Source organism: Rousettus aegyptiacus, unplaced genomic scaffold (assembly GCF_014176215.1).
Source record: "Rousettus aegyptiacus isolate mRouAeg1 unplaced genomic scaffold, mRouAeg1.p scaffold_m13_p_12, whole genome shotgun sequence".
NCBI classification, from domain to species: domain Eukaryota; kingdom Metazoa; phylum Chordata; class Mammalia; order Chiroptera; family Pteropodidae; genus Rousettus; species Rousettus aegyptiacus.
In genome coordinates this window covers 75,134,939-75,162,744 of record NW_023416287.1, presented here as the reverse complement: position 1 = coordinate 75,162,744, position 27,806 = coordinate 75,134,939, and the positions used below count along the sequence as shown (strand labels likewise).

The window sequence follows — 27,806 nt, the reverse complement described above, 5'->3', positions numbered from 1 at the left end:
ACATTGATTAACTCGGCCAGGACCCGCCACCTCCTGCCATTGCCGGCTCCTCCCTGAGTTTGCCAGAGTCTCTGGGGCCAGGACAAGGACTAACAAGGATCAGGAGCCCCTGGTCCAAGAGAGGAAAATGGAAGGGCAGTGGAGTATCATCAGACTTGTTCAAACTGAGAAAGCAGAATGTCAGAGACTTGTTCAAACTGAGGAGAAAGCAGATAATGGGTGACAGAAAGTTGCTCACAGAATCAAATGATATAAACAGGCTAATTCTGCAGTCCAGCTCCAGAAGTCAAGGTGAGAATTCTCTAGAGCATGGAATCTGCTTTTGAACAACTGTGCTCCACTTTCACTGTCCAAAAATATAATTGTTCTGACCACTCAAACAGGCACACCAGATTCATTGGGGAAATAAAATGTTGTGCTAATCTTAGAATTATTTGTGCAAAAGTACTTAACCTAACATCACACATTTCTCTTTCTGGTGAAACTTTTTGCATTAAAATAAAGAGTTTGCATCGCAGTAAGACCCCAAAGTAGTATATTTATGTTTAAGAGTCCATAAGCAGGTGACTACAGGGTGTGGATTCACTCCTCAGAGTAACCTAGGATGGGGAGGGGGAGGTAAAGATTAGTTTCGTTTCTCTATTCAAAGAATGCTATTTTTGAAGACACTTTTTTTTTTTTTAAGTAGGGGGTTCTGTAAGAAGAGGAGCCTTTGGGCAAAGATAGGAACATAAAGATAAAAATCAAAGATACCACGTACTTCCTATTCAGGAGTGACCAGGCATTTCTCTGTCGTATATTAATGAGGTGATAAGACTTTTCATTTCTTCCTGTTTTTCAGTTTTAAAATCAGCCCTATTTCCAGGCTTTCTTTCCATGAGGCTCAGGCTTTCATTCGAGTAGCCTGGAACTCTAGGAACAGTGAGTAAGCTGAGACCTCATTTTGTGGGAGCCCTGAACCCAGAGAGGAGTCAGGGAAGGTAGGGAGAACCAGGTCTGGCCTTGGACCCTGAAGAAGAGTGCAAGTCCCTTTGCCCTCCGTGGAAAGGGATTTATGAATGACAATGACACTTTTTTGGTGAATGGAGTGGGCAGGCTTAAGAGTGAGTTTTCCTTCTTTTTAGGATCGGAGGTTTGCAAGGCACTGAAGAGGGAGCACTCGGTAGACTTCATCCCCTTACGACAGAGTCTAATTTGTGCCACTAATGTCTTTAGAAACTAGGAGATGGATGAAAAAAAATTTCACTGCCATTTGAAACTTATGCCCAAATAAACATTACAGTTAATTAATGGCCTTGAAACTCTATTTTTGGCATATTACTTAAAATAGCCACAAACCCTGTATCCCTCACTTTTCTGTTCGATTGACTCTCCTTGGTTTCATTGACCTTTGAAACGTTAAGATTTCACATTTTCACTCTTGTATTTACTTAGTGATGGTTTGTTGTTGATGCTGTAATGGAGTCTGACTGGGTTTCCCGGTTAGTAGAAGTTGTTCAATCAGCCGCAATGTGACTGTCCAACTCTAAGTCTGCGTGTCTCACCAGCAGCAATTGAGAATTCAGCTATGATTGCAAAGGGGAAATTTAAAGAGTTCTCCAATCCCACCCCTGCAGGTATCTTTCATAGAATGTCCCCTAAACAGATAGTTTCTTCTCTTTCTGATAAACTAGGAGTGGTCATTTTTGACTCCTCACAGCCGATTAATTAGGAGGCAATATACTGATGCCTCATTATATCCTAGGGTGCACTTCACTCTGGAGAATCTATAGGGAATGGTTCTGTCTCATCCTAGTTGTCTTTATTTTATTTATTTATTTTTTTAAGGACATTCCTCTACATAGTTCCCCGAGAAATTTACTTTTCTGGAGGAATTGGCAACTCGCTCAACAGCAGGTCAGGATTGGAGGCCTTTCTGCCTTCTTGTCTCACCTTTTCCTCGTGCTAAGGTGGTCTGCTTGGGTGTTAAAACATGGGTTAAAGAACTACTCTGAATGAAGTTGATAGATGAGTGCACACATGCACTCTTGGGGGGCCTCACTTGATTGTACACTTTCTAGAATAGAGAATGCTACACTGGCTCTATCTTGTCCTAAAAAGCAAATGTGTATTCAAAAGTAAGAGCACTCTCCATGCTTCCTTCCAAGTTTTTAGGCTGAGTGCACCATATGAAACTTCCTTTTTTTCTCTTTCTCTCTCATTTCACAGTGTTTCAAACGAGGCGCTGAAGCTATTCTATTCCCTGGCTGACTGTGGTTTCTCTATCTTCAGAATACACAAATGAGGCTACTGGTTTGTACCGTATACCAGAGGGATCATTCATGAAGGAGGGTAGCTCAGAGAATTGAGGGGAGGGGACAATAACGGGCAGGGATACAGTCGTTTTAGGGACGTCCTTCTAGAATTTGGGGCCTCCAGGATCTGGGTCCCCCGGATGCACGCAGTCTATTCGCCTTTCCATTCCTAGATCAGTTACTGGGCTCCAGCACGATGTCTGAGTTTTTGCTCTGGGGCTGGGGAGGTTTTAGTCAATTACGGGTTGGTTAGGTGTTGGCTTTCGAGCCTGCTGAGAAAGGATCTCGATGTTACTCGCTCTCGCTTTCCCTTTCCCCCTCCCTTCCTGTAACATGCCAGCCCTTTAATGTGGAGTGTCAGGGAGACGGTGACGTCACCTTGCCCGCTGGGTGGCGTCCCCTCGGTCCGACACGAGTTCAGAGACAGAGAAAGGCGCTGTCAGACTGCTCTCCACCTGGGGCTCGCCTGCCGCGGGTTTCCGTGAGCCCACACTTTCTGTGGTGGAGGAGACACCCCGCCGCAATTCACGCTATCATTCTCCCCCGGCCGGGGTTCGAGCGCCATTAGAGCCAACGAGCACCAGGATTTTCACGCGGAGCCCTACGGAATCCCGCCCGCAGGATTCGAGGACCCGCTTGGATGCTTCGCCTCCGAGCGCCCTCGGAAGATGGGCCGACAGCTAGGCGCGTAAAGACACCGAGGGGTCACCAGGTACTGCCGGAACCAGCCTGCCCTGACTGGGCGCATAGCTCGCGGTTCACTATTTGAGATCCCCAGCAGTGGGATTCTCTAGGTTAGGAAAGGGGCAGCAGCGGGCTTCCGTGGCGATTGGTTTGGGAGCCCAGGGAGTTAAGTTGGGAGTCGTTGGCTCGTGAATAGAATAACGAAGTTGGAAAGCTTCCTTTTTCAGTTCAACTAACTTTTAATTGTCTCTTCTCCCCCTCACTCTCTTTTTAAAATTCCCCATCCTAAACCCTTTTATTTGTGTCTCTGCTCTGACAGGAGTTTCTGGGAGGGTTTGGGTGAAAGTGGAGGACACCTAGGAGGAAACACTTTTACTCAGTCTCCCGCTGCTAAGGATGTGGGTTTCTAACGCTAAACCAGCTCCCGCCCAGGGCCAGGCCTGCTGCGAGCCATTGCCCCAGAGCGAGAGTTCACGTTATCCCAAGGTCTTATTAAGATAATAAGAATCTTGTTTGGGAGGGGAATGAGCATTGAAAGGCCATTTGGCGAAATAGGGCTGGTTGGGTCAGGCCTGGGTATCACGGTACCTCGAACAGCCATTTCATGTCTTATCTCTTAGAAATATTGTCTCTGATCCATCCGAAGTGACAAGCCAGGCTCTCCTCTCATTTGATCGCGTTGAGGTTTGTTCAACCTTCCTGGAGGCTGCGGATGGTAATCAGAGATGAGGATCCAGAGGGCAGCAAGGCAAAAGCATTGGGATAGGTGTCTCAGAGGCTCACAGAGGGCAAGAATGTGACAGTTTGGGAGAAGGGATAAGATAGCGTATCCTCTGAAATCGCTGTAATAACAAACTCCAGTGTACTTGTCCGTGAATGGTTGATGCGAGGGCAGCAGTGGTTTTCCAGGGCAAAAGATAGCCTTAGTAGCTGTGCCTCACATGACATGTCGCTGTGGAAAGGTCACGGTCTGCTTTCCTAGGGAATAAGCCACTTTGCTTGTTTCAACTTAGCAGTATTGTCACAAAGGTTTATTTCACTTGCTCTTTCCGTATTTTTAATTTACTGAATGTTTTTCCCCTTACGGTATCCCAGAGATCATAGGAATTTTACTGCAAGTCCAACCCAAAGCTTCCACTTTCAGTGCCTCCACAGATTACTTAGTCCAGGGATTATCTATCTATGCGGGCACGCACCCCAAAGATATAGAGATATCTACATAGATCAGAAAAAGAAATGTCATTGAAAGTGGTTCACCTTACACCTAAAGTTGCCGTTTAAAGCCTGTCAATAACGATTCGCCAAAACTGTTAGTTTCCTTGCACTGTTTCTGGGCTTAACACACTTGCCTGTCCTTATTTGTTCATCGTCATGGAAATGACAGAAAAACAGTTGTTAAATGTCTTCTGGTCGACAACTTCATCTTTTAAAGCTACCTATCTGAAACCAGAACCGCTCCGTTCAGCAAGTGGCTTTTTGAAAATTTGAAAGTGCAACACCCTATTTTTGGTGCAACCATGCTTATAGCTTTGTACATTTTTCCACATTTCCAAAAAAATGTAATTACAGTATGAAAATATCTAATGGCAAAGATGAGAGTGAAGGGATTTCGTTTTGCTTTAATGAGCTGTGTATCAACCCATAGTAAATTTCCCCCGAGGAAACCACAGATACCACAAAAATCACTTTTAAAAATGTTTGGGGTTTTGTAAACCAAAATCAATCTATTTTCAAGCAAATGGTCTCTTTTTAAATTTGAGTTTTAATGGCCAAGCCCAAGTTTTCCATAACTTGTATAATCTGTACTAGTTACAACTGTCATCATTTCTTCCGAATTTCCAGCGGAAATGCCATTTATTCTAACAGCTTCTATAAATCAAAGATAAGGTCTTGAATTTCTTAGGAATTGACTTTTTCTTGTGACACTTAGCTAATTTAATTTGGATTTTTAGAACAGAAAAAAAAAAAGTTCTTTCAAGTCCGTGCATTTCAGAAGGGAGACCTTGAAGAAAATTAAGAGATTACTTTTTTTTTGTCTGAAATTTGGTCCCTCTGCCCAGTGATAATCATTTCTTAAACAAATCAAGGAAGCTATTATAATTCATCAATTAGGGACTCAACCCATCCCTCTGTTTTAGACTGAAAAGGCTTTTGTCAACATTTGATTCTTTCCCTTCCAGTCTCCAAGACAGACCCGGAGGGCTCTGCCCGGGCTTCCGCGGCGGAGGAGATGGCTTCCAGCCCACTGCCGGGGCCCAACGACATCCTGCTGGCATCGCCGTCGAGCGCCTTCCAGCCCGACGCGCTGAGCCAGCCACGGCCGGGCCACGCCAACCTCAAACCCAACCAGGTGGGCCAGGTGATCCTCTACGGCATTCCCATCGTGTCGTTGGTGATCGACGGGCAGGAGCGCCTGTGCCTGGCGCAGATCTCCAACACTCTCCTCAAGAACTTCAGCTACAACGAGATCCACAACCGCCGCGTGGCGCTGGGCATCACGTGCGTGCAGTGCACGCCGGTGCAGCTGGAGATCCTGCGGCGTGCTGGGGCCATGCCCATCTCATCGCGCCGCTGCGGCATGATCACGAAACGTGAGGCCGAGCGCCTGTGCAAGTCGTTCCTAGGCGAAAACAGGCCGCCCAAGCTGCCGGACAACTTCGCCTTCGATGTGTCGCACGAGTGTGCCTGGGGCTGCCGCGGCAGCTTCATCCCCGCGCGCTACAACAGCTCGCGCGCCAAGTGCATCAAATGCAGCTACTGCAACATGTACTTCTCGCCCAATAAGTTCATCTTCCACTCCCACCGTACGCCCGACGCCAAGTACACACAGCCGGACGCAGCCAACTTCAACTCGTGGCGCCGACATTTGAAGCTCACAGACAAGAGCCCCCAGGACGAGCTAGTCTTCGCCTGGGAGGACGTCAAGGCCATGTTCAACGGCGGCAGCCGCAAGCGTGCGCTGCCCCAGCCCGGCTCGCACCCTGCCTGCCATCCGCTTAGCTCGGTGAAGGCAGCCGCCGTGGCAGCGGCAGCCGCAGTGGCCGGAGGCGGGGGGCTGCTGGGACCGCACCTGCTGGGGGCGCCCCCGCCGCCGCCGCCGCCACCACCCCTGGCCGAGCTGGCAGGTGCGCCGCACGCCCATCACAAGCGGCCGCGCTTCGACGACGACGATGACTCACTGCAGGAGGCGGCCGTCGTGGCCGCCGCCAGCCTTTCAGCCGCCGCTGCAGCCAGCCTCTCGGTGGCCGCGGCCTCGGGCGGCGCCGGGGCGGGAGGGGGCGGCGCCGGGGGCGGCTGCGTACCTGGCGTTGGCGCCGGCGCGGGCGCGGTGGCGGGCGCCAAGGGTCCGCGCAGCTACCCCGTCATCCCGGTGCCGAGCAAGGGCTCGTTCGGGGGAGTGCTGCAGAAGTTTCCAGGCTGCGGGGGGCTCTTCCCGCACCCTTACACCTTTCCTGCCGCAGCCGCCGCCTTTGGCTTGTGCCACAAGAAGGAGGACGCGGGTGCCGCAGTCGAGGCCCTGGGAGGCGCGGGGGCCGCGGGCCCGGCACCCAAGGCCGGCCTGTCGGGCCTCTTCTGGCCCGCGGGCCGCAAGGACGCCTTCTACCCGCCCTTCTGCATGTTCTGGCCTCCGCGGACCCCAGGCGGGCTTCCCGTGCCCACCTACCTACAGCCCCCGCCGCAGCCGCCCTCGGCGCTCGGCTGCGCGCTCGGAGAAAGCCCGGCCCTGCTGCGCCAGGCCTTCCTGGACCTGGCCGAGCCCGGCGGCGCGGGTGGCAGCGCTGATGCTGCGCCCCCGCCGGGGCAGCCCCCTCCGGTCGTGGCCAACGGCCCGGGCTCCGGCCCGCCGCCTCCTGCGGGCACCGCCGGCGCTAGGGAAGCGCTCTTCGAGTCGCCCCCGGGTGGCAGTGGCGGGGACTGCAGCGCGGGCTCCACGCCGCCCGCTGACCCCGGCGGCGTGTCCGGGGCGGGGACCACGGCGGCCGGAGCGGGCCCTGCGGGCGCCCGCGTGCCCGCGCCCCACCATCCGCACCTCCTGGAGGGGCGAAAGGCAGGAGGAGGCAGCTACCACCATTCGAGCGCCTTCCGGCCGGTGGGCGGCAAGGACGATGCAGAGAGCCTGGCCAAGCTGCACGGGGCGTCAGCGGGAGCGCCACACTCGGCCCAAGCGCATCACCACCATCACCATCACCACCCGCACCACCACCACCACCATCATACCCCGCAGCCGCCGTCACCGCTGCTGCTGCTGCCCCCGCAGCCTGAGGAGCCGGGTTCTGAGCGCCACCACCCGGCCCCGCCGCCGCCCCCGCCCCCACCGCCCCCGCTGGCCCCGCAGCCGCACCACCGAGGCCTTCTGTCCCCCGGGGGCACCAGCTGCAGCTACCCCAGCGAGGACAGCTCCGAGGACGAGGACGACGAGGAGGAAGAGCAGGAGGTGGACGTGGAGGGCCACAAACCCCCCGATGGCGAGGAGGAGGAGGAGGAAGGTCGAGACCCCGACGACGACGAGGAGGAAGACGAAGAGACCGGGGTCCTGCTAGGGGACCCCCTAGTTGGGGGCGGCCGGTTCCTTCAGGGCCGAGGGCTGTCGGAGAAGGGGAGCAGCCGGGACCGCGTGCCGGCCGCCGCCGGCGCTTTCCCACTCGCCCTGAACTCCAGGCTGCTGCCAGAAAACGGGAAACTGGGTGACCCCGGGGCCTCGGACCTGCCCCCGCCCCCACCCCCGCCCCTAGCCTCCCAAAAAGCGAGCGGCGCTAGCAGCAGCCCGGGCAGTCCTGTCCGCCATCCATCACTGGAGGAGCAGCCCTCCTACAAAGATGTAAATATCCCCTTTAGGCGCCTTCAAGCTAATTATTATTATTTAAATGCACCTTTAGGCTGAATCGGTTACATATGCGTAAGAAAGATGAATCACCAGATTTCCCCACAGAAATGAAATATTCAGTGTGTTTGGGAGGGCTTCTTTCCTGCCGGTGGTCCCCCATAAAAGTGCGGTTTCTGGTCTCTTTCTTACAAAGCCTTTCTAAGGGCCTCTATTCCCTCCTATGTTCAAGTGGGTTGCTTATAGAAGTTGGAAAAGACCAAGTCCTCCCTCTAATCCATCAGTTTCCTTTGCCCCGCCCCTCCCCCCATTTGAGCACAGTTGTCCCCCCAAAGAGCTGTGAAACCACAAAACTGGAGCAGTCTAAATAATCCATTCTTTCTCCTTTCTGCTCTGTAGTTCAGGGCTTCACCCCACCATGACCCAAAAAGGATCTAAATACATTGACTTTAAAAGTTAAATCCACTTTTATTTGAATGCTTGAATCAAGGTTGGAACCCCAGAGCTCTCTAACCAGAATGCACACATCTGTAAGATACTGTGTCCAGTAAACAAAAGATAGACTCTTCAGCAAGATGGGCTTCTCCCAAATCAATCTCCATCCTCATGAATGTGCTACCTGGGACCCCAAAGACAAAAGTTAAATTTAAATGGCTCATCATTCACTGTTCACTCAAGTGTGCATAGAAAACACTCAGAATGATGTGACTGTCCCTAATTTACTGTAGATTTGACAAATAATGTGTGTATGCGTATAGAGTATATAATAGGTGTGTATTTGATTAACATATTACTTCTTAAAGGATAGTGCAGGTACCTACATTTGTACGCATGTATATAAGTACAACAACTGTTCAAAGAAGATAATCATCAAAAATGAAGTCTCTTGAGACCCCATGGAGTCACTTTTATTGATGCTTCTTCCTGCTGACTGTTGACATTAGCATATGGTTTGATCCAGGCATTGATTTGTGTGTCTAATTCTTCTCCACACAGAATCAGAAAACTAAGGAAAACAACCAAGTTATTTTATCTGCAAAAGACGACAACAACTTTTCAGGTAAAACAAAAATAAACCACAAGTTTTCTTTCCTGCATTTAACCATTTCTGTGAGATTTATACCTAGAGTCTCTTGCCCCACCCACTACCATTCTATGGGTTTTTATCCATTGAATTTTATGGTGTTTTTGTAATATTACAGTTTACATTTTAAAGGGTAGCATTTCTGCAATTTCCAAACACTTTCAATTTCCCAAATAACAGAGCCGTTGCCCCGATCTCAGCACATCTCTTTGCATTTAAATGGCGCCAGCACTCTAAATATACACAAATACAGAAATGCATTTAAAAAATTTTTTAATGTCTTTGTTTCCCACTTATCAGTATGATCACTTGTAGATTTTGTGTTTTGTTTGATTCTAGATAAGAACAAGGAGCATAGCTTTTTCATCACAGACTCAGATGCTTCTGGAGGAGATTTTTGGAGAGAAAGATCAGGTAGGCTGAGACAAATAGGAGAAATGAATAGTCAGATGACAGAAAGAGGAGCTGAAATTCATAATCAAAAGAGTGAATATTTAGTACAAGGGTAAAGATGAAAAACAATTCCTAGTACATATAACTAAGAAAAACACAAATGGGAAAGCAGTGACATTAATAGCAATAAGATTATTAATTGCTGGGCATATTTCAGAAGAAAATTCAGAAATATATCAGGTTACACAATGAAACAGGCTGGAAAAGCATAAAATGACAATAATTGAAATGTTCTCTTAGAAACCTTCCATTAAAAAGGATCACAGCTTATTGCTTTTAATATCTGTCAGAAAGACATTAAAGGTGTTTTATGACATCTATGCCAACATTTATATTATCTCCATGATAATGATCTCTACACAAAATGTATAATACATTTACAAAAATTACATTATACAAATTAAATGAAACCACCTTTTACTGATTGCTAAATGTCTCCAAGGGGTTTGGGAAAGACGTGATTAGAAGTTTTGATACTAAGTTGTCTATTGCAGTGTCTTAAGGAGAGGGTTTTGTTTCTTGGGAAAAAGGAATCTAATTTTCCATTTATGTAATGCAAACTGCCTTGGCTTTGACTATTCACGGTTAATTGACTGTCAAACGAGGTTGTTATCCTGCGGCAATGTCTGCAAATTTGCCTGTCAAATGAGACAGAGAGAGCAAGCTAGGAAGTGAGGGAGAGGGAGAAAGAGTGGTGTGGGGAGCAGAAATAAAGAAAATAGGATCTTAAAGGAATCTTATATAACAGCAAAGTACAATGAAAAAGGTCTCCAAACCTTCGTTTTTATTTTCTCATGAAGGAAACTTCTCGATATCTCAAATGGCAAAAGGCAAATACCTGTTTTAATGAGAAATATTAGCTTTATATATCATGGGAAGAAAGCTGTATATTGTAAGATATTTCCAAATGATTATGTGAATGTATTCTGTAAATATTGATCAACATCTAATTTTGGTTGGCAATACTGAGTATTGTGGTATATTATTGGTTAGTGGCCACGCCAGTGTTGGCTTTTTGTGCATTCTGGCTTTACCTGTTTGTTAACACATTTTAAGTGTTTTTATTATTATCACTTCCACACCTTAAAGCCTTATGCCCTTTTGAAAATTCATAAAATTATCTTTCACAAATTTGCTCTAAGTGTCTAATATGATAAAATGGTTAAGTGTGGATTTTTCTGTTAAAACCTATAGTGTACAATGTAAAATCAGAAAAGCAGCGATTTTTTCCCCGGAAACTTGCACCTTCCTACTGTGATATTTCACAAAATTGAGGCCTGAAATGTAAAGGATTGCTACCAAAGAATTTCTAATGGGTTTGCCCGTGCGCGCGCGCGCGCGCATACACACACACACAGACACACACACACACGCACGCACATGCACAGGTTTTTAATTCTGTTTGATTGGTTCCATAATATCTAGCCATTTCCCAGACATTTCTAGATAGTCAATTGCTTTTGTTTGTTTGATATGTGTAGAAATTAATAGCCACTGGAAACAACACATTCATGAATATGAAAAAACAATTTTAGAAATATTCCTCAGCCCCAGATCAAATGATATTTAGTGGCTCTGTATAGCTAAAAATAGATTTAAAAGTAGCCCAATTTCTTTCATGCCTGGAAACCACAGATGGGAGTCTATATGTACTCTGGTGCATGCAAATTCTCTCGGGCTGTTTCAACAGCTGAAGTGGATGGAGACCTTCGCTAGGCCAATGTTGTACAGCTAGCACTTAGAGATATCTCATTCCTCTCTACCAAAATAGACAAAGCTCAGAAAGAGAGTTGGAAAGCAATGCTACATCCTAGTGGCACTGTCAGTAACTTACTTTGGGAGGAATTTCTATTTTGTTTTTTACTTTATGTATGACCCCATTTTGTGAGGAGGCGCCATGAAGCTCAAATTCCAATAAAATAAAAAAACTTGCACGTAGCAGTGACTGTAACCCATATAGAGATAGGACACGGACCCCACTTTTCATTTACTAATTTTAGAACAGCTTTTAATTTAGTGTTGCTTGTTAAAATTAGTACTTTGTAATTTATGTGCATTAATTTTAAGGTTGTTTTTGACTGCCTCAATTTGGAGGTTTTTATTTCAAAGTTGGCTACTCATGATATTAAAGTTCAAATTATAATATACATGTATTTAATATAAAATAACACATTTAGAGAAGTTGCACCAGATTTTACACTTCATTCAGCTAAACCAGAAAGACAGAAATTGTCATAAGTCTGCCCATGCTAAACTCTTATTCTATTTGGGTGCAAATTTTAAAGAAAATAAAAATGAGAAATTTTAAGTATTCTATAAAAGATGTAAAATCAACATAGCTTTTTAAGGATACTTAGTTTTGTACAAAACTATGGGATAGTTTGATGTTTAAATTGTTAAATTTAAAAGTTTCCATAGATTTAGTGAGAAAATCCAAATTCCACAATCCGAAATATCTCTTTTTAGGAACTTAATTTCCTACATTGCAGTAACAGCTAGTATGTATAATTGTCATACAAATTTTAAGTTAACATTTTAATGAATGTGCCTACCCATTAGAAATCTAAATGCATTAAAACTTTCTGATTCCTTCATAGAGCTATATAGTTCTCTTCATTTCATGTATATTAATAGTCTCCGTAGATTTGTTAGAAACTGACTTTCTCTTCGTCATCATCCTCCAATTTGGGTGGCTGGGCTGGTTTCATTTGAAAACAAGTTCCTCCTAGCCTTGGAAAGCACTTGGCTCCCCCACGCTTAGTAAGTTCAGTAAACCCTGAAAAGTCATCAGAACCCAAAGGTTGATAGCCAGAGTGGATAAAAATAACTGAATCCATTGTTGTTTGATATTCAAATGAAAATACAGATATCGAAAGGAAGGAAGGAAAAGTACAGTCAGGATCGGTGTTCACATAAAATTTCCACAGTGCCTGGAGCTCAGGGCAGTATAGTCAATAGTTATGTTGATAATAACACCTAGTCATACTATTGATATATTACAAGTCCCTTGCTCACAATAATTAATTTGATACAGATTCCCAGAGAAATTTGTTCCGCATTGATTTTTCCATATTACAATTTCATTCTCATATTCTTCATGGAAGTACGTAAGTACTAGGTTATATTATACTATTATCCTGTATTGAATGGGAAACAGGTAGACGGGATGAAAACATCTTATTGAAATGAACAAATGTTCAGATGAAGAATGTATTTTGTTAAATTTATCTTCGGTCATGGGCCGTAAGAACTTTATCCTCATTGTTTCTTTGCTGAGCATGTGGAGATGATGTTTTAAACACCAAGATTTGTTAAGGAGCTTGGGGTGCTGTGAGACTTGGTATATCTCCTTCTGTCCTTGCTTATAGGAAAGATTAGTTGATGGTCTTCACATCGAAATGTACACTTGCTTGAGAAAATTCTGAGTAGGCACCCAACTGGCCTATGTTTTGGTATTAATGTGTTTACTTGGAGCCAGACTCCATGAATTCATTTGTTTAGCAAATTGTCAAAAATCCAGAGGAGCAAAATAGATTATGAACACTGTTAGCTGCTTTGGGGTGGTAACAGTAGAATACTTTATGCCCTGCTCGTGAATAGAGTCATTTCTCCCCCATGTAACAAGTGTTAACTTTCACATGTACATGATAGCATTCATTTGTTTATTTCCTCAATTACTCTCCAGACATTTCAGAGTGCCTACTGTGTACTAGGCACTTTGCTAAGCTTGGGGATTCGGAGATAGAATCAACAGTGATTCCTGCTCTCAAATTGCTTCCAATTAAAAGGAGGGGACAGACAGATCAGCTGTAATGTAGCATGAATACTATAATCCTAGTCTACACAAATACCATCCAATAAGGTTTATATAACCATGTGTCCTTTAGCCTACGTTTAGTTCAATCATTGTTATTGGAAAATATTAGTATTTTATTTCGGTACATGTACAGTATAACATAAAAGAATGAAATGTCTTTTCAAACCACCTAAGAAGTCAGTAAGCGATTTTTAATTTTTGTATGAATTTCTCTGCCTCCCCCAACCCCCATCAGTCATAAATATAGTTTATCAAGAAATTTCTGTGACCTTTCTCTAAACAAGTTAAAATGTAGACTATCTTTAAATGATTGATACTTGTTTTAATTGATCCCTGCTACAAAATCAGTTTAGCTGCAATACTTAGTTCCAGCTAATTTCTTAGTTCATCATTTTAATTAAGTTTAGCCTCCCTTCACCTTTCAGCCTTACTGGTAGCTACTTTTCAGCAATTTCAAAGATATTACATTTTTAAATGATTTTTTAAAAACCTCCCTATTAATGGTTATTAACCTTACACACAGCAGATATTGTACTTCTATATAATTAGAGGTACCAAACATGAAGATTTTAAGTAGCCCAAAGTCCCAGAAGCCAGTAGAACTTTTATCTATAGGCTTCCTTAAAGTTAGACAGATGGCTTAAAGCCAAGTAAAACAGATTAGGGGAATGGTAGTTTGGTCAAAATATTACCTACTCAAAAAATAAATGGCAGCATTTTCTTGCAATCCTGGACTGAGGTTTTGCATATCTGTTTTGAATAACTTTAGTGAAGTTAAGTGATTTGAAATCGAATGCAGTGAGGTAAATTGGTGAGGCAGCTCAAAGCTATTGCAGGTCAAGGAAATCTCATAAAGTGGACTCATCCCCAATTTCAATCCCCTTTATTGTAGAAATGCCGGCACCATTGGACTCTAAGTGTGGCTGCATCTTGTTATATGTATAGAAGTTTTAAAATCAATTTGATTTCACTGGTATGATTCTCTAGTGTACTTAATATGCTGTAGATGGATTCCTGAGAATAGTAAGAAGCAGTTACACTTCTCATGAATATATAGCAGACGAGGCACTCTGATTTATTATTCCATTCTATTTTCAAACATGCTTATGATTTTTTTTTTTAAAAAAAGAAAAACTGTAAACTGGTAGATCTGAATTTTAATTCTCTCACATACTAGATAACTTTAGGTAAGTCCTTTAACTACATTGTGCCTCAGTTTATCCAGCTATAAAATGTGATAAAACCAGCCACCATTAAATAACTACTGATATATTTATGAACAATAAATTTTGAGGTGTTTCAATCAATGTTTTCAGAATTAAATAACCCCTATATTTTCAGATATCAGTTTCTTTTTATTTATGAAAAGTATCCCTTCTTACTTATGACTTTTTAAAAATTATATGAGACTCAAGGAAACAGAAGGACAAAGAAAAACTCTCTGGAAAAAAATAAATAGTATGAATTGACAACACAAGTTCTAAAACTCAAGAGAATTCTAAATGAACTTAAGATTCACTAATCAAAGATATTTGATTCAAGAAGCAATGTGTATGCAACTTACAATAAATTTTGGTCATAAATTATAGTTTGCTATAACTCCTCAGTTTACTATAACCCCACAGATATTAATCTTACCCTCGCTCCTTTTTTTTTCTTTTTACTAATGGAGTTAATATTTAGTAAGTTCATTCTGTAGCATACCCTCTCTAATGATATTGATTTTTTTTTCTTTTCTGTTCTGTGACCTCACTAAAATACCGAATGTCACAGGGGAAGAGTTAAATGTAGAATTTAACACCAAAAAATTAACAGAAGTTCATGTCCCACCTATAGAGGAGAAAATTATTTAATTCTGCTTCCTGTATAATTGATTTTTTTAATGCCTTCATGCAAAGCGTTCTTAAAATCCTCTTTAAACCATATGTTGTGCTAAATTTTGGTTATTGTTAAATATCCTAGTTAGGCTAACTGTAGATTAACTGAGCCCATTCGAATTGTAAAATAGACTGTTAATGAAAGAGGAGATAAAAATTTCAGGAAAATCTAGATTAAATCCAGATTATAAAACTAAGATTTCTCGTTAAAATCCAGAGTGTCTTTAGGAATTAAACATTGTAAATGGAATCTCTGTCCAACAGAGCCCAGGCCCCCTGCTGAGGCTGCTGGGAAGGGAGAAGGCAGAACCCCTGCCCAGTACTGAGGGCATGACAGTGCACTGGGAGCTACAGGCAGAGACTTTTCGTAGCTTGGCTAGCAGATTATGCTCTCCCTTCCAGAGTCTGCTCCTCTGCACCAGAACACACTAAGCAGCACACGAGTCCCCACTGACTGTAGAAACAACTGGATGTTTGACTGAAATGTTTTATTCTTCATCCCAGTGTTAGAGTACCCGTGTTACCTTGTGTATAGACACAGCCCCAAACAGAAATAGTTTCATTGACTACATTTACCCTTGAGTGTACAATTAAATAACACACTTTTTTTCTATAAAAGGAAATATTTTCTCTGGATGTTTTCCACCAAGTATTGTCAACAATAGTTGATAAGGGTTACCTGTCCGACGGTGATAAGATCTGTGGGGCAGGATCTGTCTGCCCTCAGAAAGCAGATTTTCTAGCTAGGGAAGACTAGACATCTGTTGTAAAATGCCAGACTATCGGATACATAGTGGCAGAGTAAAGACAAACAGCACCCAGCGCTTCAGCCCAGGAAAGAATGGATCTGCAGCATTTGTAGAAGTTGGGAAAGGCTTTCCAGGAGGATAGGGATTTGGGTGCCATGCTGATTTTAGATGGACAGGGAGAGGAGGGGAGTGGGCACCTTAGGCAAGAGAAACAACAGGCAGAGCCAGCAGATGTGAGAAATAAGTCCAACTTGAGTAAAGGGTTGGTGTTTGGTAGTACAGAAAGATAGCTCAGCTCAGCCAAATGGGACAAGATCATGGGGGAGCCTAGAGGCTCTAAGGGAGGAACTTAGAGTGGTTTCTTCGGTGTAGACCACAGGAGACTTTGCAGGTTCTTAAACAGAGAGAGGTGTGACATAGTATTTAGGAGAAAATTTTGCCCTTGTGCTGTAAAAGGTAGTGAATGAATCTATTGGCTTTTTCTTGGTTCTTTTTCCTTTGGATACTGCAGTCTCCTCTTTATCTCCTATTTACTGCTCATGTCTGCTTAAACATGACATATCGTCACATCCATCCCTCTTGTAATTCAGTTTCTGATGGCTGTGTGAGGGCAGAGCCAAGGGAGGGGTAAAGCATTCACCTAGAATATGGGACCACCTGGTGCTGGAGGACCCCAGAGAGACCAGGGAAGCAGGAACCATGTGGCCCCAAGCTCTTTGGACTTTACTGCACTCAGCAAGGTGTAGTTTCCCTGACGTGACTTGAAGCTGCTTCTACTCTCCAGGGTGAGCCAGACTCACTGGCAAGAATGCAGGCCGTAAGGAACTAGCCTCGCAAACGTGCACTTGTGGAGTGCTGGTGTATACACATCTCTGAGTAGCATCTTCTAATCATATCAATCCATAGGATGCACTTTATACCCTAATTATCCATAACTCTCCAAATTTAAGCCACCTGACTGTCTGACAAGATATATTTTAGACTAGACCTCCAAGAAAGATGTTCATGCCATGTTATAATTTTCTCTCCTGTATCTCTACACAATTAAGTTCTCTATGTCCCCCACCCTGCTGCCTTTTGTAATTTTTTAAAGGGAATGTAATGGGTGTCTCCAAACCCATTCATTAATTTTGGAACAATAAAATGCATTTAATCTGATGGAATATTTATAAAACTTAGAAGCTCATTGTCAACTAAATCTCATTTATTTAATCTAGTATTAGACTGCTTTTTTTTTTTTTTTAACCAGATGGAAAACATTAGCAGTAATAGTGAACAAACATATTCCGGCTCCCAGAGGTCATTTTTAACCACCATTAACAATCTGGTTTTTACAGATTAGTAATATACAAAAGGCAACAGTCCAGATATACAAAAGGCAGCTGAAGCGTCTGTGCTCCTTATTTACCTAACATTTACCCATTTTTAAAAGCCCTTTGTAAATGAAGCATTTGAATCTAAGCTCAAAATTGGCAGATGTTACCCAGAAATTACAGCAAATATCTCTTTGAAATAGCACTGATGTAAAATATTAATAAAATTCCTGCAATACTGATGAAAAGAAAAGCTTATTATTAATGTCATCAGTAGATTTGTCTGGGGTTAATACGGTTTCCATTTGCTAGCCATTTGTATAATGGTTTCATACCTATGGAAAGCTCCTAATTGTGAAGTGAAAAAGGAATGCATTTTAACGTATCATATTTTCATTTTTAAATTTAATTATCTAATTGAAATGTAATATAATAAACAGTTCACGAAATACGCTAATGAATTGAAAAGAATCTGCAATAATGCAATAAGCATGTTTTCTAGAGTTGCCTATTCAAAAACAATATATCTCATTTAAATCATGTATTGAGCGGTCGGGAAAATTTTAGAATGATAAAATCTCATTATTCTCTGTAAATGGATAAAGAAGTCTGTGCATGCTTGTTTCTTTTGTTCAGACTCGATACTACATGTGAGTATGAAAGGTCTACTCACTTAACTGGTCTCACTTAGGTGAGAGACTATAGCAAACATAGGAAAAACTGCACAAAATATGCACCTTCATTTCAAAATACCACTTTTCTTGGTTTACATATTTATGATTTGTAATCAACCTTCATGTTGCTGTTCTTCAAGGTAGTAGTATTTTATAGGAATTATATTAAGGCCTATATTTAGAGTGCTTCACAGATATCTCCTCATTATTTTATCATGTGGAGAAGAAAGCCAAGGTATTAATGTTTGAAAGCCTGTAGAGAGAGGACATGCCCAAGATGAGAGTAGGGAAAGAGGTTGTACAAATATGATATAAATAGTAGAGAAAATGCCTGGCATTAAGGAATTCATGGATGTCAAAGATGTTATTGTCCTAATGATGGGGGGCAGGGAAGCGCCTTCCTGTAATTATACACATGTGCAAGAATATTTTCATAGTATATTTATATATATGTATTTATATGCACATATATGTATACATGCATACCTGCACACATATACTCTTAATGATCATCAGGTGGAATGCAGAATTGCCATTTATGATATCATATTAAGGATTTTCCTGTCTGTCCTTGATATTGTAGGCTGCTGCTTTGGGGAGAAATTCTGTCTCTTTCTTTGCATGAATTTTTACTTGGACAGTGAAATCTCCCAGTATTCCTACAAGTGCCCAGAGCCATTACATTCCATTTCTTGCTGAAAAAGGGAAATGAACAAATAGTGAGGAGAGAATTGAAGTGATGTATTCTGGCCTGTGCTATAATTTAGGATTTATAACCTTCTAGGGTTTTTTTCAGTGACAAATGAAAACACTTTATTGAATACCTACTATGTGTGCAGCACTCTGCTAGGCACTGGCCATGCAGTAAAGACAGACTCCTACCTTCCAAGTAGCATACCGCCTAGCAGGTGCAGAAGACAAGTAAGCAAACAGCTCCAGGGACACATAGGAGGAAGCTAACCTGGGAGGGAGGGAGGGTGGGGGAATTTATGAAATCTTGGAGCACTTTTGTCTGTACTACCACACCTCTTTAGATGAAAATGGAAAGCTTATTACATTATGTGGATAGTTGCAGACAGCAGGTTGGAATTTGAAAGCAAAAAAAAAAAAAATCTGGTAAGTTGAATGGTTGGAGTTCTTTGTTTTATTTGTTTTCTGGATTATGTAGACTCAAACTATGAGTGCGGATAAATACATTTTCTAACATTGCCATCACTCTAGTTAGCACGTAAGTAAAATAGGTAAGAAAAACAATCTTAACTTTTAGCCACAATGTAGTTTTTATTGGTTAAAGCCAAATAGTTAAGAAGCATGTGAATATTGCAAAGTAACATAAGATAACTATTTCACATCTCCGTTTTAGGTTGATTTAAAAAAAAAATACTACCAGTTATTAGGAAATTGCTTAAAAAGGCTCTCCCAAGGACAGCTAAAGCCTCCTCCCCCTTTTTTTTCACTGCCCCAAATTTTGGTCCAAGATGGCAGGAGGTGTCTGCTGCCTTAGTCCTGAGGGCCTCCCAACTGGCAGCAGGCTTCTTCACTCCTGGAAGGAGAGGGACTTTAATTGGATTTCTTCCAGAAATGTTGACTATTCAACCTCTTCTCTTGCCCATTGTAGCAATTACTTTCGTTGTAAAGGGTGGATGATGGTGGCGGCTGGAAGTGGGGGGCTATCAGCAGGAATCTCCTTCTCAGAGCTGCCACCACAGGCTACGTATGTACACTGTGCCCTCATTTTCTCTAGCTCCCCGCCATGCTTCAGGGGAATTGTACACAAGCAAATGAGGACATTTGGTTCTAAGGACTTTCACTTTCAAGTTATATTAAATAATAAGCGCTACTGTAGATATAAAAGAAAATGAAGAGAAAAATTTTCAGAGAATAGCCTACACAGAACTAATATCTTTTCTCTCCTTTTTTTTTTTTTTTTAAGGTGAACACACACAAGAAACAAATTCACCTCATTCACTCAAAAAGGATGTAGAAAATATGGGGAAAGGTAAAGCAAAGTTTTAATTCTGTAGAACTTCTCTTAGCTTTAAAGGACTATAGAGATAATAGGAGGATATTTTTGTTCTACTCCATATTTTAAGCTTGACAAGCAACATATGAATAATATATGGACCATTGGGTGGATATAATTGAGATTAATGCATACATATCAATCAATACATGACACTGTAATATAATACTTTAAAATAATATATTACATTGATTTATATTCATGGATTTCTGCACAAAATCTATCCTATGTCTATGCAACACTTTTTAAACTGGTAAAATATTTTGTCTTATAATAATAAATTGCCATATATAACAGTTCTCTGGAGAGTTATTTGTAAAGATTAGTAAAAATGACTCTTCATTTTTTTCTTTATTAGAAGAACTTCAGAAGGTTTTATTTGAACAAATAGATTTACGGAGACGACTAGAACAAGAATTCCAAGTGTTAAAAGGAAATACATCCTTCCCAGTATTCAGTAAGAAATCACTTTTATTTCATTGCATTACGATATTTGATGGCATTGCTATTATTAGGCTTAACAGTGTGCTTGGAAGTATTAAGCGACTATGTAAAGCACCATTTGGTTTTCCCGTGGTCTCTGTCTAAATATTTGGAATTTTCAGTCTGTTATTTATGCTTTGAATCAGCTCACAGATGAAATTTCTTACAAAACCTTTGGTATTTACTGTATTTGGTATATATGTATCTGTATATATTGTATATATTTAAAATATGAATGCAAATATACCATTAAATATGTAGATGTATTTAAATATTCAGATATATTTAGATTATGTATTTTTTAAAAAAGAATTACTTAGGTATTTTTATTCTCTAAGGTAGGAAAAACAAAAGAACAATTAATTTTTATCCTCAGATAGTGATAGCTGGAGAGCTGTTTGGTGCTTGAGATATGTATAAATATGAAGATTTAAAATTTAACAATTCAATGTACACATATTTTAATTGAAATTGGTATAATTTAGTAGTTTTAGATTCTCCATTAATATTTAATGTCAAAATCCCATTCCAACATTGGCGGTAGGAGATATTGTACTGTAAAAACTATTGGTTCTACTCTCATAATTCTGGAATTACAGAAGGACCATATGTATGTGGCCAGATTTCTAATTCACCAGACTGGGTTTGGGTCTCATTCAGACAACTACATCACAATAGTGTTTTTTCAAGCCTTTTGTAGTTTTATTTGGTCGTATTCCTCTCTCCAGAGAAGGGAATGCTAGAAAGAAAATAGTATGAAACTTATATTTTTAATTATGTAAATTCAATATGAATTTTTTCTGGGACACCTTTTGGAATGTCGGCATGCTCCTTATTTATTAATCCAGGTATCACAGAATGCATGTTGGCAATTTCTGTGCTAAAGTCATAGACCAGCATCTGAAAGAAGATTTTTCAGTATTCATGACAATTTTAATAATATGAGCATGAAGGTCTGCGTTCACCAGGGCTTCTCCAATGTAATCGTCAGCACAATTGAAAGATGTATCCTCTCGGGTAGTTTTTTTGAACAGTACAAAGTTCCTGGTAATATGTCATACTGAGTTCTACCAGAACACTTTGCACAGTAAAAGCAAACAGGATGCGTAACAGAAGAGAGGTCTGATCGCGAGGAGCAACAGGGCCTGCCAAGTCTGTGATCTCTTAGTATACCCACAAAGGAGCTTTGGAACTCAAGGGGCTTCAGTATTTTGAATTTGGAGAATGCTTGCTGAGGCTTGGAATAAGACTGAAGGGAGGAGAATGGCCGATAGTTTTTGATAGTATATTAGGAACATCATGACATTTGGAGTTTTGGAAAAAAAGCGAAATGCATTTGAAATATCTTTGAAACCTAAAAAAAAGCAGATACTTACAAAGGATTCAGGGTTCTGTAATTTCTAAAAGTGGACCTTAAGACAGAATGTACTGTTCCTTGCAGCGATGAGCAAACATTGAATGATTAGTTTCCCCTATAAGCTAATGTTTATCTAATTGGTGAGTTTACAAATCTCTGCTTTTAGATTCAGCAGAGCAGGTCAAAGCCCATTGAATCCCTCAAGTGCCCACCTCCCTTTTATGAAGCCAGCGTAGCCGTAATATATCCCATTAATAAAAGATAATTAATCATTTGAACAAATTAATTTTTCATCATTTATAAATTTTCCTTATTAACTGTTCTACTATACATGTACATGTTTCTTTTTTTTTTTTATGTTAAAATGTTATAGTACATCTGGCCAGTTTTGATTCAGACCTGTCATTCAGCCTTTTGAATTGAATTCAGATGAATCCTCTGTGATTACCACATATACGAAACACCTCAATTAAACAACAAAAAAATTTTCCTCTTTTTTATCTACACTGTTCTGCACTGACCAAGGAAGTGGTGTGTGTGTGTGTACAAGTTTGAATAATGCGTGGTTTAAACACACCACAAAGAGGCAGTTAATTTCACACCAGTGAAAATAGCAGATGCCCATTACGTGTTGGTTAACTAAGTGTGAGAGGCTGTGAGGCTGGCAGACAGATTTAGATGGAAAGGGGAAAACAGAACTTTGTAAAGCCACATGAAAAGGAAGCATCGAGGAATCGCAGCTGGTGTTTTGCAGAGCTTTTTCCTAGGAGGTGGACAGATACTCACAGGCGTGACACCTAAAATCCAATTTGTTTAAATCACTGGGGAACTAGGCTAAGCAATCGTGCGTGACAGTTAAAAACCCAGACTTAAAAATCAACCGGACCTGAGATCACTTTGGGACCTGCTACTTCCTGGTTGTAGAACCTGGGAAACTGTAAAATGGGCCAGATAATTTCTGTCTCATAGGAGGATGAGAGGACTAAATGAGAGGCTCCACATGAAAGGCCATGCATATCGCTAGCATAGGATAAACTGCTATGATGACGGGGATAACGAAGCAGGAGGAGGAGGAGGAAATTATTCACATTGAGCTCTAGAAAAGCATTTCCAAAACAGGTCCAAATTTCTGAGTTTCTCTTGGGCTTCTTGTTGTGGTTCTGAGAGTTAATGGGCACCACAGGAATGAATAAAGGTAAGGATAAAGATCAGAGGAAGGAAGAAGAGGAGAAGGAAGGAGGAGAAAGCAAGTCTCAAAAAGGGAGTGTGTGGGGAGCAGGACAGGACGGAGATTGAGAGGAGGAAAAAAAACAAGAGTGTCTCTCCACTTGCTGGAATGGGAGCTTCCAGAGCTGCTCTTCATAAATATTCTCCAAGACCCCAGTGGGGAAATAAGGGAGGAGGACAGAAGCTAAAACAGGAGGGCCAGACAGGCATTTGCCGTTAGGACAGAGGCAGAGAAGCACAAGGAGCTTAGTAGCGAGGGCTCCTGATTTGGTCACTGACTCCCCTACTGAGTCACCTTAGGCAAGTTACCTAAACTCTTTTTCAACAGTAAAACAATGCTACTACCTACCTCAAAGGGTTGCTGAGAGGATGACATGAGCGAAATGTATAAAGTATTTAGCACAGTGACTGATACATAGTAATGTGAGTTGTTGCTGCCATATTCCATTTTAAAGTTTGATACATACAGTCCTGCAGGGACTTTATAGTAAACCAGCTGACATTAGAAGCCAGAACTTCTAGAGATTTATTGGGCTATAGTTACAGAGAGTGGAACAGGCAGTGAAACTTGGTTTGATACCAGACCATGTCCTTTAGTTGACAAATTGGATAAGACATGAGAAGAGAGGTAGGGAGGGTGTTCTAAGGAAAGGTGGAAAAAATGCATTCTAGAATTGGGCGGAAATAAGTGTTTGGAGGGAATGGATGATGAGCTTCACCCCTGTAAAGGTCGCCTTGAGACGACGATAGGACAGCTGGTCAAATGTGCTGCAATGACAGTCATGTTTAATTGGACAAGAATAAGTGATTAGAGTTCCTGTCCCCAACATGCAACCATTCCAAACTCTCCCACTAGTGACTGGTCTAATCAGTTTTGCAGCTATAAATCCTTAAGTCATTTGTGCCACTGCATTGCTTTTACCTTCCCTAGTGCATCAGTCTCTTCTTTCCCCTTCTCCTGTAGCATCCTTCCTTTGTGATAACATTTGTTCCTTTTTCATTTCACTCTTCCCACAAGCCACTAGCGTAACCTCAGAGCCTATCCCTGAACCTGGGACCTGCCGAAAGGTTGCCGGATGAGGCTACGCATAAAGAAGGCACTCACCCTGCCCCTCCCACCCTTTCCCGTGTGACTGCATGTCACTGGGTCCTCACCTCCCTTCCCCACCTGCTCCAGCCTTTCCTCCAGCTACCCTTCACCCAGTCTTCCTAAAATTCTACATTGGCTCCAAGTCTTCCACTCAAGAAGGTGTAGTGATTCTGTACTGCTGATCATATTGTCTGACTCTCAAAACCCTCCATAACTGGCCCACCCTGCCTCTCCAGTCTTGTTTCCTCTTCTCCCTCTGCACAGCTCCAGTTACCCTGCAGACTGCTCTCTCCCCTTGCTTTCCACCTCTCCATGCTGGGTGTCTCCAGTTCACCTCCTCTCGTCGAGGTATTCCTCATTACTCGGCACACAGCTTACCTTCTACCACCCCCAGGAAGGCTTCCTACCGTTGCAGTAGACACTCTTTGCTTAGGCCCTATTTGTTTATTTCTAGTTCCACTCCTCTCGGCTTGTTTCTCATATACTACTCCTCTCCATCCCCGAGCCTTGCAAGCTGGTCCAGGAAAGGGTGTTCTTCTGTTTCTACCCACACTGCACCTGGCATATTATGGATACCTAACATATTCTCGGTAATGATTAATGTAAATTTTGGCATTGTATTCAAAGAGATTAAAACTGACAATGAAGGATGAGGTTGGATCACTGAAATCCATTGTATAAAGGAGATTAGTGAGGGCTTATGAGTTGAGTCTTTGGATTTGCAGGTCTGATGACAAATTCATGGCACTTGAGGGAACTGAGTGGAAAGGCCAGTTGGTTATGACAGGGAAGGCCTAATGACTGGGGCTTTTATGAAAAATTTAAATAGTAGATTTGACCATATCATCATTTTAGATTCTTATAAAGAATTGCTCCTCCAAGTTACTGTTAAGCTTACTTCATATTAAAAGTAAACTGTATTTCATCTATTTGAATACGCTTACCCCGTTGGTCATCTGTGGCCGTTACTTGATTCATTCTATCTTCAGTGGTTTCCATCCTTCCTCTCTCTTTTTGTAGTAACCTCTGGAAGAGGAGAGATGGCAGAATTCTCAAACACTGTACCAGTCAAAAGTCACAAGAGTCATTTAAAAGCAGCAGTAACAAAATGAAGACTGTATAAACAAAGCGAGCCCCAAAGCCTATTGTTTGATGAGTAGGATACACTGGGTGAACCAGATGTACCATGTCGGTTCTTATTTCTGGTCCTAGGAATGCAGGCTGGGTACTTTTTTGTTATCGTTGTTTGGAAAACCCTTTGGCTTTTCGCACTGTGCATGTTAACACAATACGGCCCTTGCCCCTGAGTTCGCTGGGAGACGGGGCTCAGCGCTTGTTTCTGCTTCTTCCTTTTATACCATTGTTTTCCAAAAATAGTTCTGTTTTAAGTGATTTACATTCGAGCTATCAGCCTAATGATTTTTTTCATCTCCAATTAAATTGTGCTTTCATCAACCTTTAGAACATAATAAAAATGTTCTTTTTTTTCTGTTTGCCAATTAACAATCTTCGTGACTCAAAGTTTATACATATGCTTCTTGTAGAAAACCTTCAATGTACAGAAATACAAAGGGAAGAAAATGAAAATCACTTATAATATTGTCACCTAGAGATAAACAATGGTAACATTCTGGAGTTTTGGCCCTGTTAATGTATATTAAATCCTTTTTTTCAACAAAAGGAAATACTATACACACCATATTGTTACCCTCCTTATTTTCACTTAATATGAGCATCTTTGCATTACTACACAGCTGTCACAAATTTACTCTTATGTTGGACATTGAAGTTTATCCAAGTTTCAGATGATGAACATCGTTGTAACTAAACCTTTGCACATATCCATAATTACTTCCTTAGGATAAACTCCTAAAAGAATTGCAATGTGAAAGAGTATGAACTTTTTAAAGCTCTTGATATGTAATTTCAAGTTGCTTTCCAGAAAGACTGTACTAATTTATACCTCCATCCTTGGAACACCACCTGTCTTTTCTTTTAATTGTCGCTAACTTAAATGGAAAAAAAAAATGGTACCTCATATTTCCTCTTCCTTCATTGCTAGGGCTGTTAATCACTTTTCACTGTCTGTCATCCATTTGTACATTTTGTGAATACTCATTATATTCTCTCCTCATATATGTTTTGATATGTTCATTTTCTTATTGATTTATATGAACTCTTTATATTCTAAAGTATTAATTCTTTGTCATGTCACAAATATTATTTTGTTTGTGTAAATTGCCTTTAAATGTTGACTATGATGTTTTGTGTTTCAAGAGTTTAATTTGGTCATAGTTTATTGTCATATCAAAGTTTAAAATTTCTGTCTAATCACATATCTATCAATCTTTCCCTTTTTGGTTTTTGTCTTTAATGCCTTTTCCCACCTCAATCTTATAAAAGAATTCATCACTTTTTTCTAACACTTTAGTGGCTTTGTTTTTTTCATCTTAACTTAAATCATTATATTTAACATGTCATCATAAAGCAGGAGCATGACTTTAAATAAGGGCTAATTATCACCATTCCACTCTGAATGACCTTTACATCTTCTAGGATCCCAGGTCGGTACCCCAGCCAGGTCAGCTTCAGGCAGCCGCTCACTCCTAGTCCACCTCAGTTTACCACCCTGGTCAGAGGCACCCTAGAGCAGGGGTCCCCAAGTCCCTGGCCTGTTAGGAACCAGGCCACACAGCAGGAGGTCAGCAGTAGGCGACTGAGCAAAGCTTCATCTGTGTCTGCAACCGCTCCCCAGCGCTAGCATCACTGCCTCAGCTCCACTCAGATTATCAAGCATTAGATTGTCATAGGAGCACCGGTCCCTAGTGCCAAAAAGGTTGGGGACCACTGCCTTAGAGGGGCAGAGGAACCTGTGGAGGCTCAGAGGAAAGCTATTTCCTTCATAGACAGAGACCTGCTTGGGATGTGCCCTAGTGCCTGAAAACACACCGATCTTCCTGGAAGGATTTGAGCCCAGGTGCAGGGCCATTGGAACCAGGGCAGTTTGTGCCCAGCCTGTGGGCTTTGACCTGCCTCCACAGCATCCCGAGGTGGTGAGGTGCGTGCCAACCCCTCACATAGCACCTCGCCCCTCATCATTATTAGAGTACGTTGAAATCACCCACTGCCCCTCACCCAGCACAGGAAGGACAGAACTGGGTGATGGGAGCCCAACCAAACCAATTTACCTTGTCACCGAATTATAAAGCGCTAGAGCCAGGAAGGACCTACAGAGCACATCATTCTACATACTTGTAGAACCTAAATTGCTCTACACACAGGTAAAAGTCAGAGCCCCCAGGATGGAATAATTGCTGTCCATGGCAAAGTCCAGACCTTCAGTACTCTTCTCACCCAAATTCACTAACTAACCCCTGCTGTGTACCAAGCACTGCAGTGGGCTTTGGAAATTATTGTTGTCTAAAACTTACCTTGCTTCCCTCCAAGGGGTCACTGGTTAGCTGGGAGACAAACGCAGAACAACTAATCATAGTAGGTAATTGTGGATGCGTTAATAGAAGTATGTACAGAATGCTGGAGAAGTACAAAGAAGGATGACTGATTCTGGCAGAAGAGGGCAGGAGAATCAGAGAGAATTTTCTGGAAGCGATGACATTTAAGCTGGACTTTAAAGGACAGGGAGCTGTTTGCTGTAAGAGTAGCACCGCAGCACAAAGAAGCTGGGAGCAATGTGTGCAGACTGGAGAATGGATTGATGGGTGATGGGGTGCAGGGGGCTTCCCCCACCCCTTTTGCTGCAACCAGCTGAGCCCCTTGCTGTTCCCGATGCCTCCTTCCACGTCTCTGTGTTACATGCTAATCTCTACCTCTCCGCTCAAGCGTTCCCCCTACCTTAACT

General features: G+C 42.1%; 1 protein-coding gene across 1 annotated transcript in view; it reads left to right on the top strand.

The window, feature by feature from the left end:
- Positions 1-2,719: 2,719 nt before the first annotated feature.
- SKOR2 (SKI family transcriptional corepressor 2) overlaps positions 2,720-27,806 on the top strand; it is a 38,986-nt gene continuing 13,899 nt past the window's right edge. The window contains exons 1-6 of the mRNA XM_016148417.2: positions 2,720-3,006; positions 5,159-7,797; positions 8,797-8,860; positions 9,224-9,298; positions 19,701-19,766; positions 20,149-20,247. Of these exons, the coding sequence (XP_016003903.2) occupies positions 5,209-7,797; positions 8,797-8,860; positions 9,224-9,298; positions 19,701-19,766; positions 20,149-20,247 (2,893 nt within the window). The 5' untranslated portion in view covers positions 2,720-3,006; positions 5,159-5,208. The remainder of the gene's footprint in view (positions 3,007-5,158; positions 7,798-8,796; positions 8,861-9,223; positions 9,299-19,700; positions 19,767-20,148; positions 20,248-27,806) is intronic.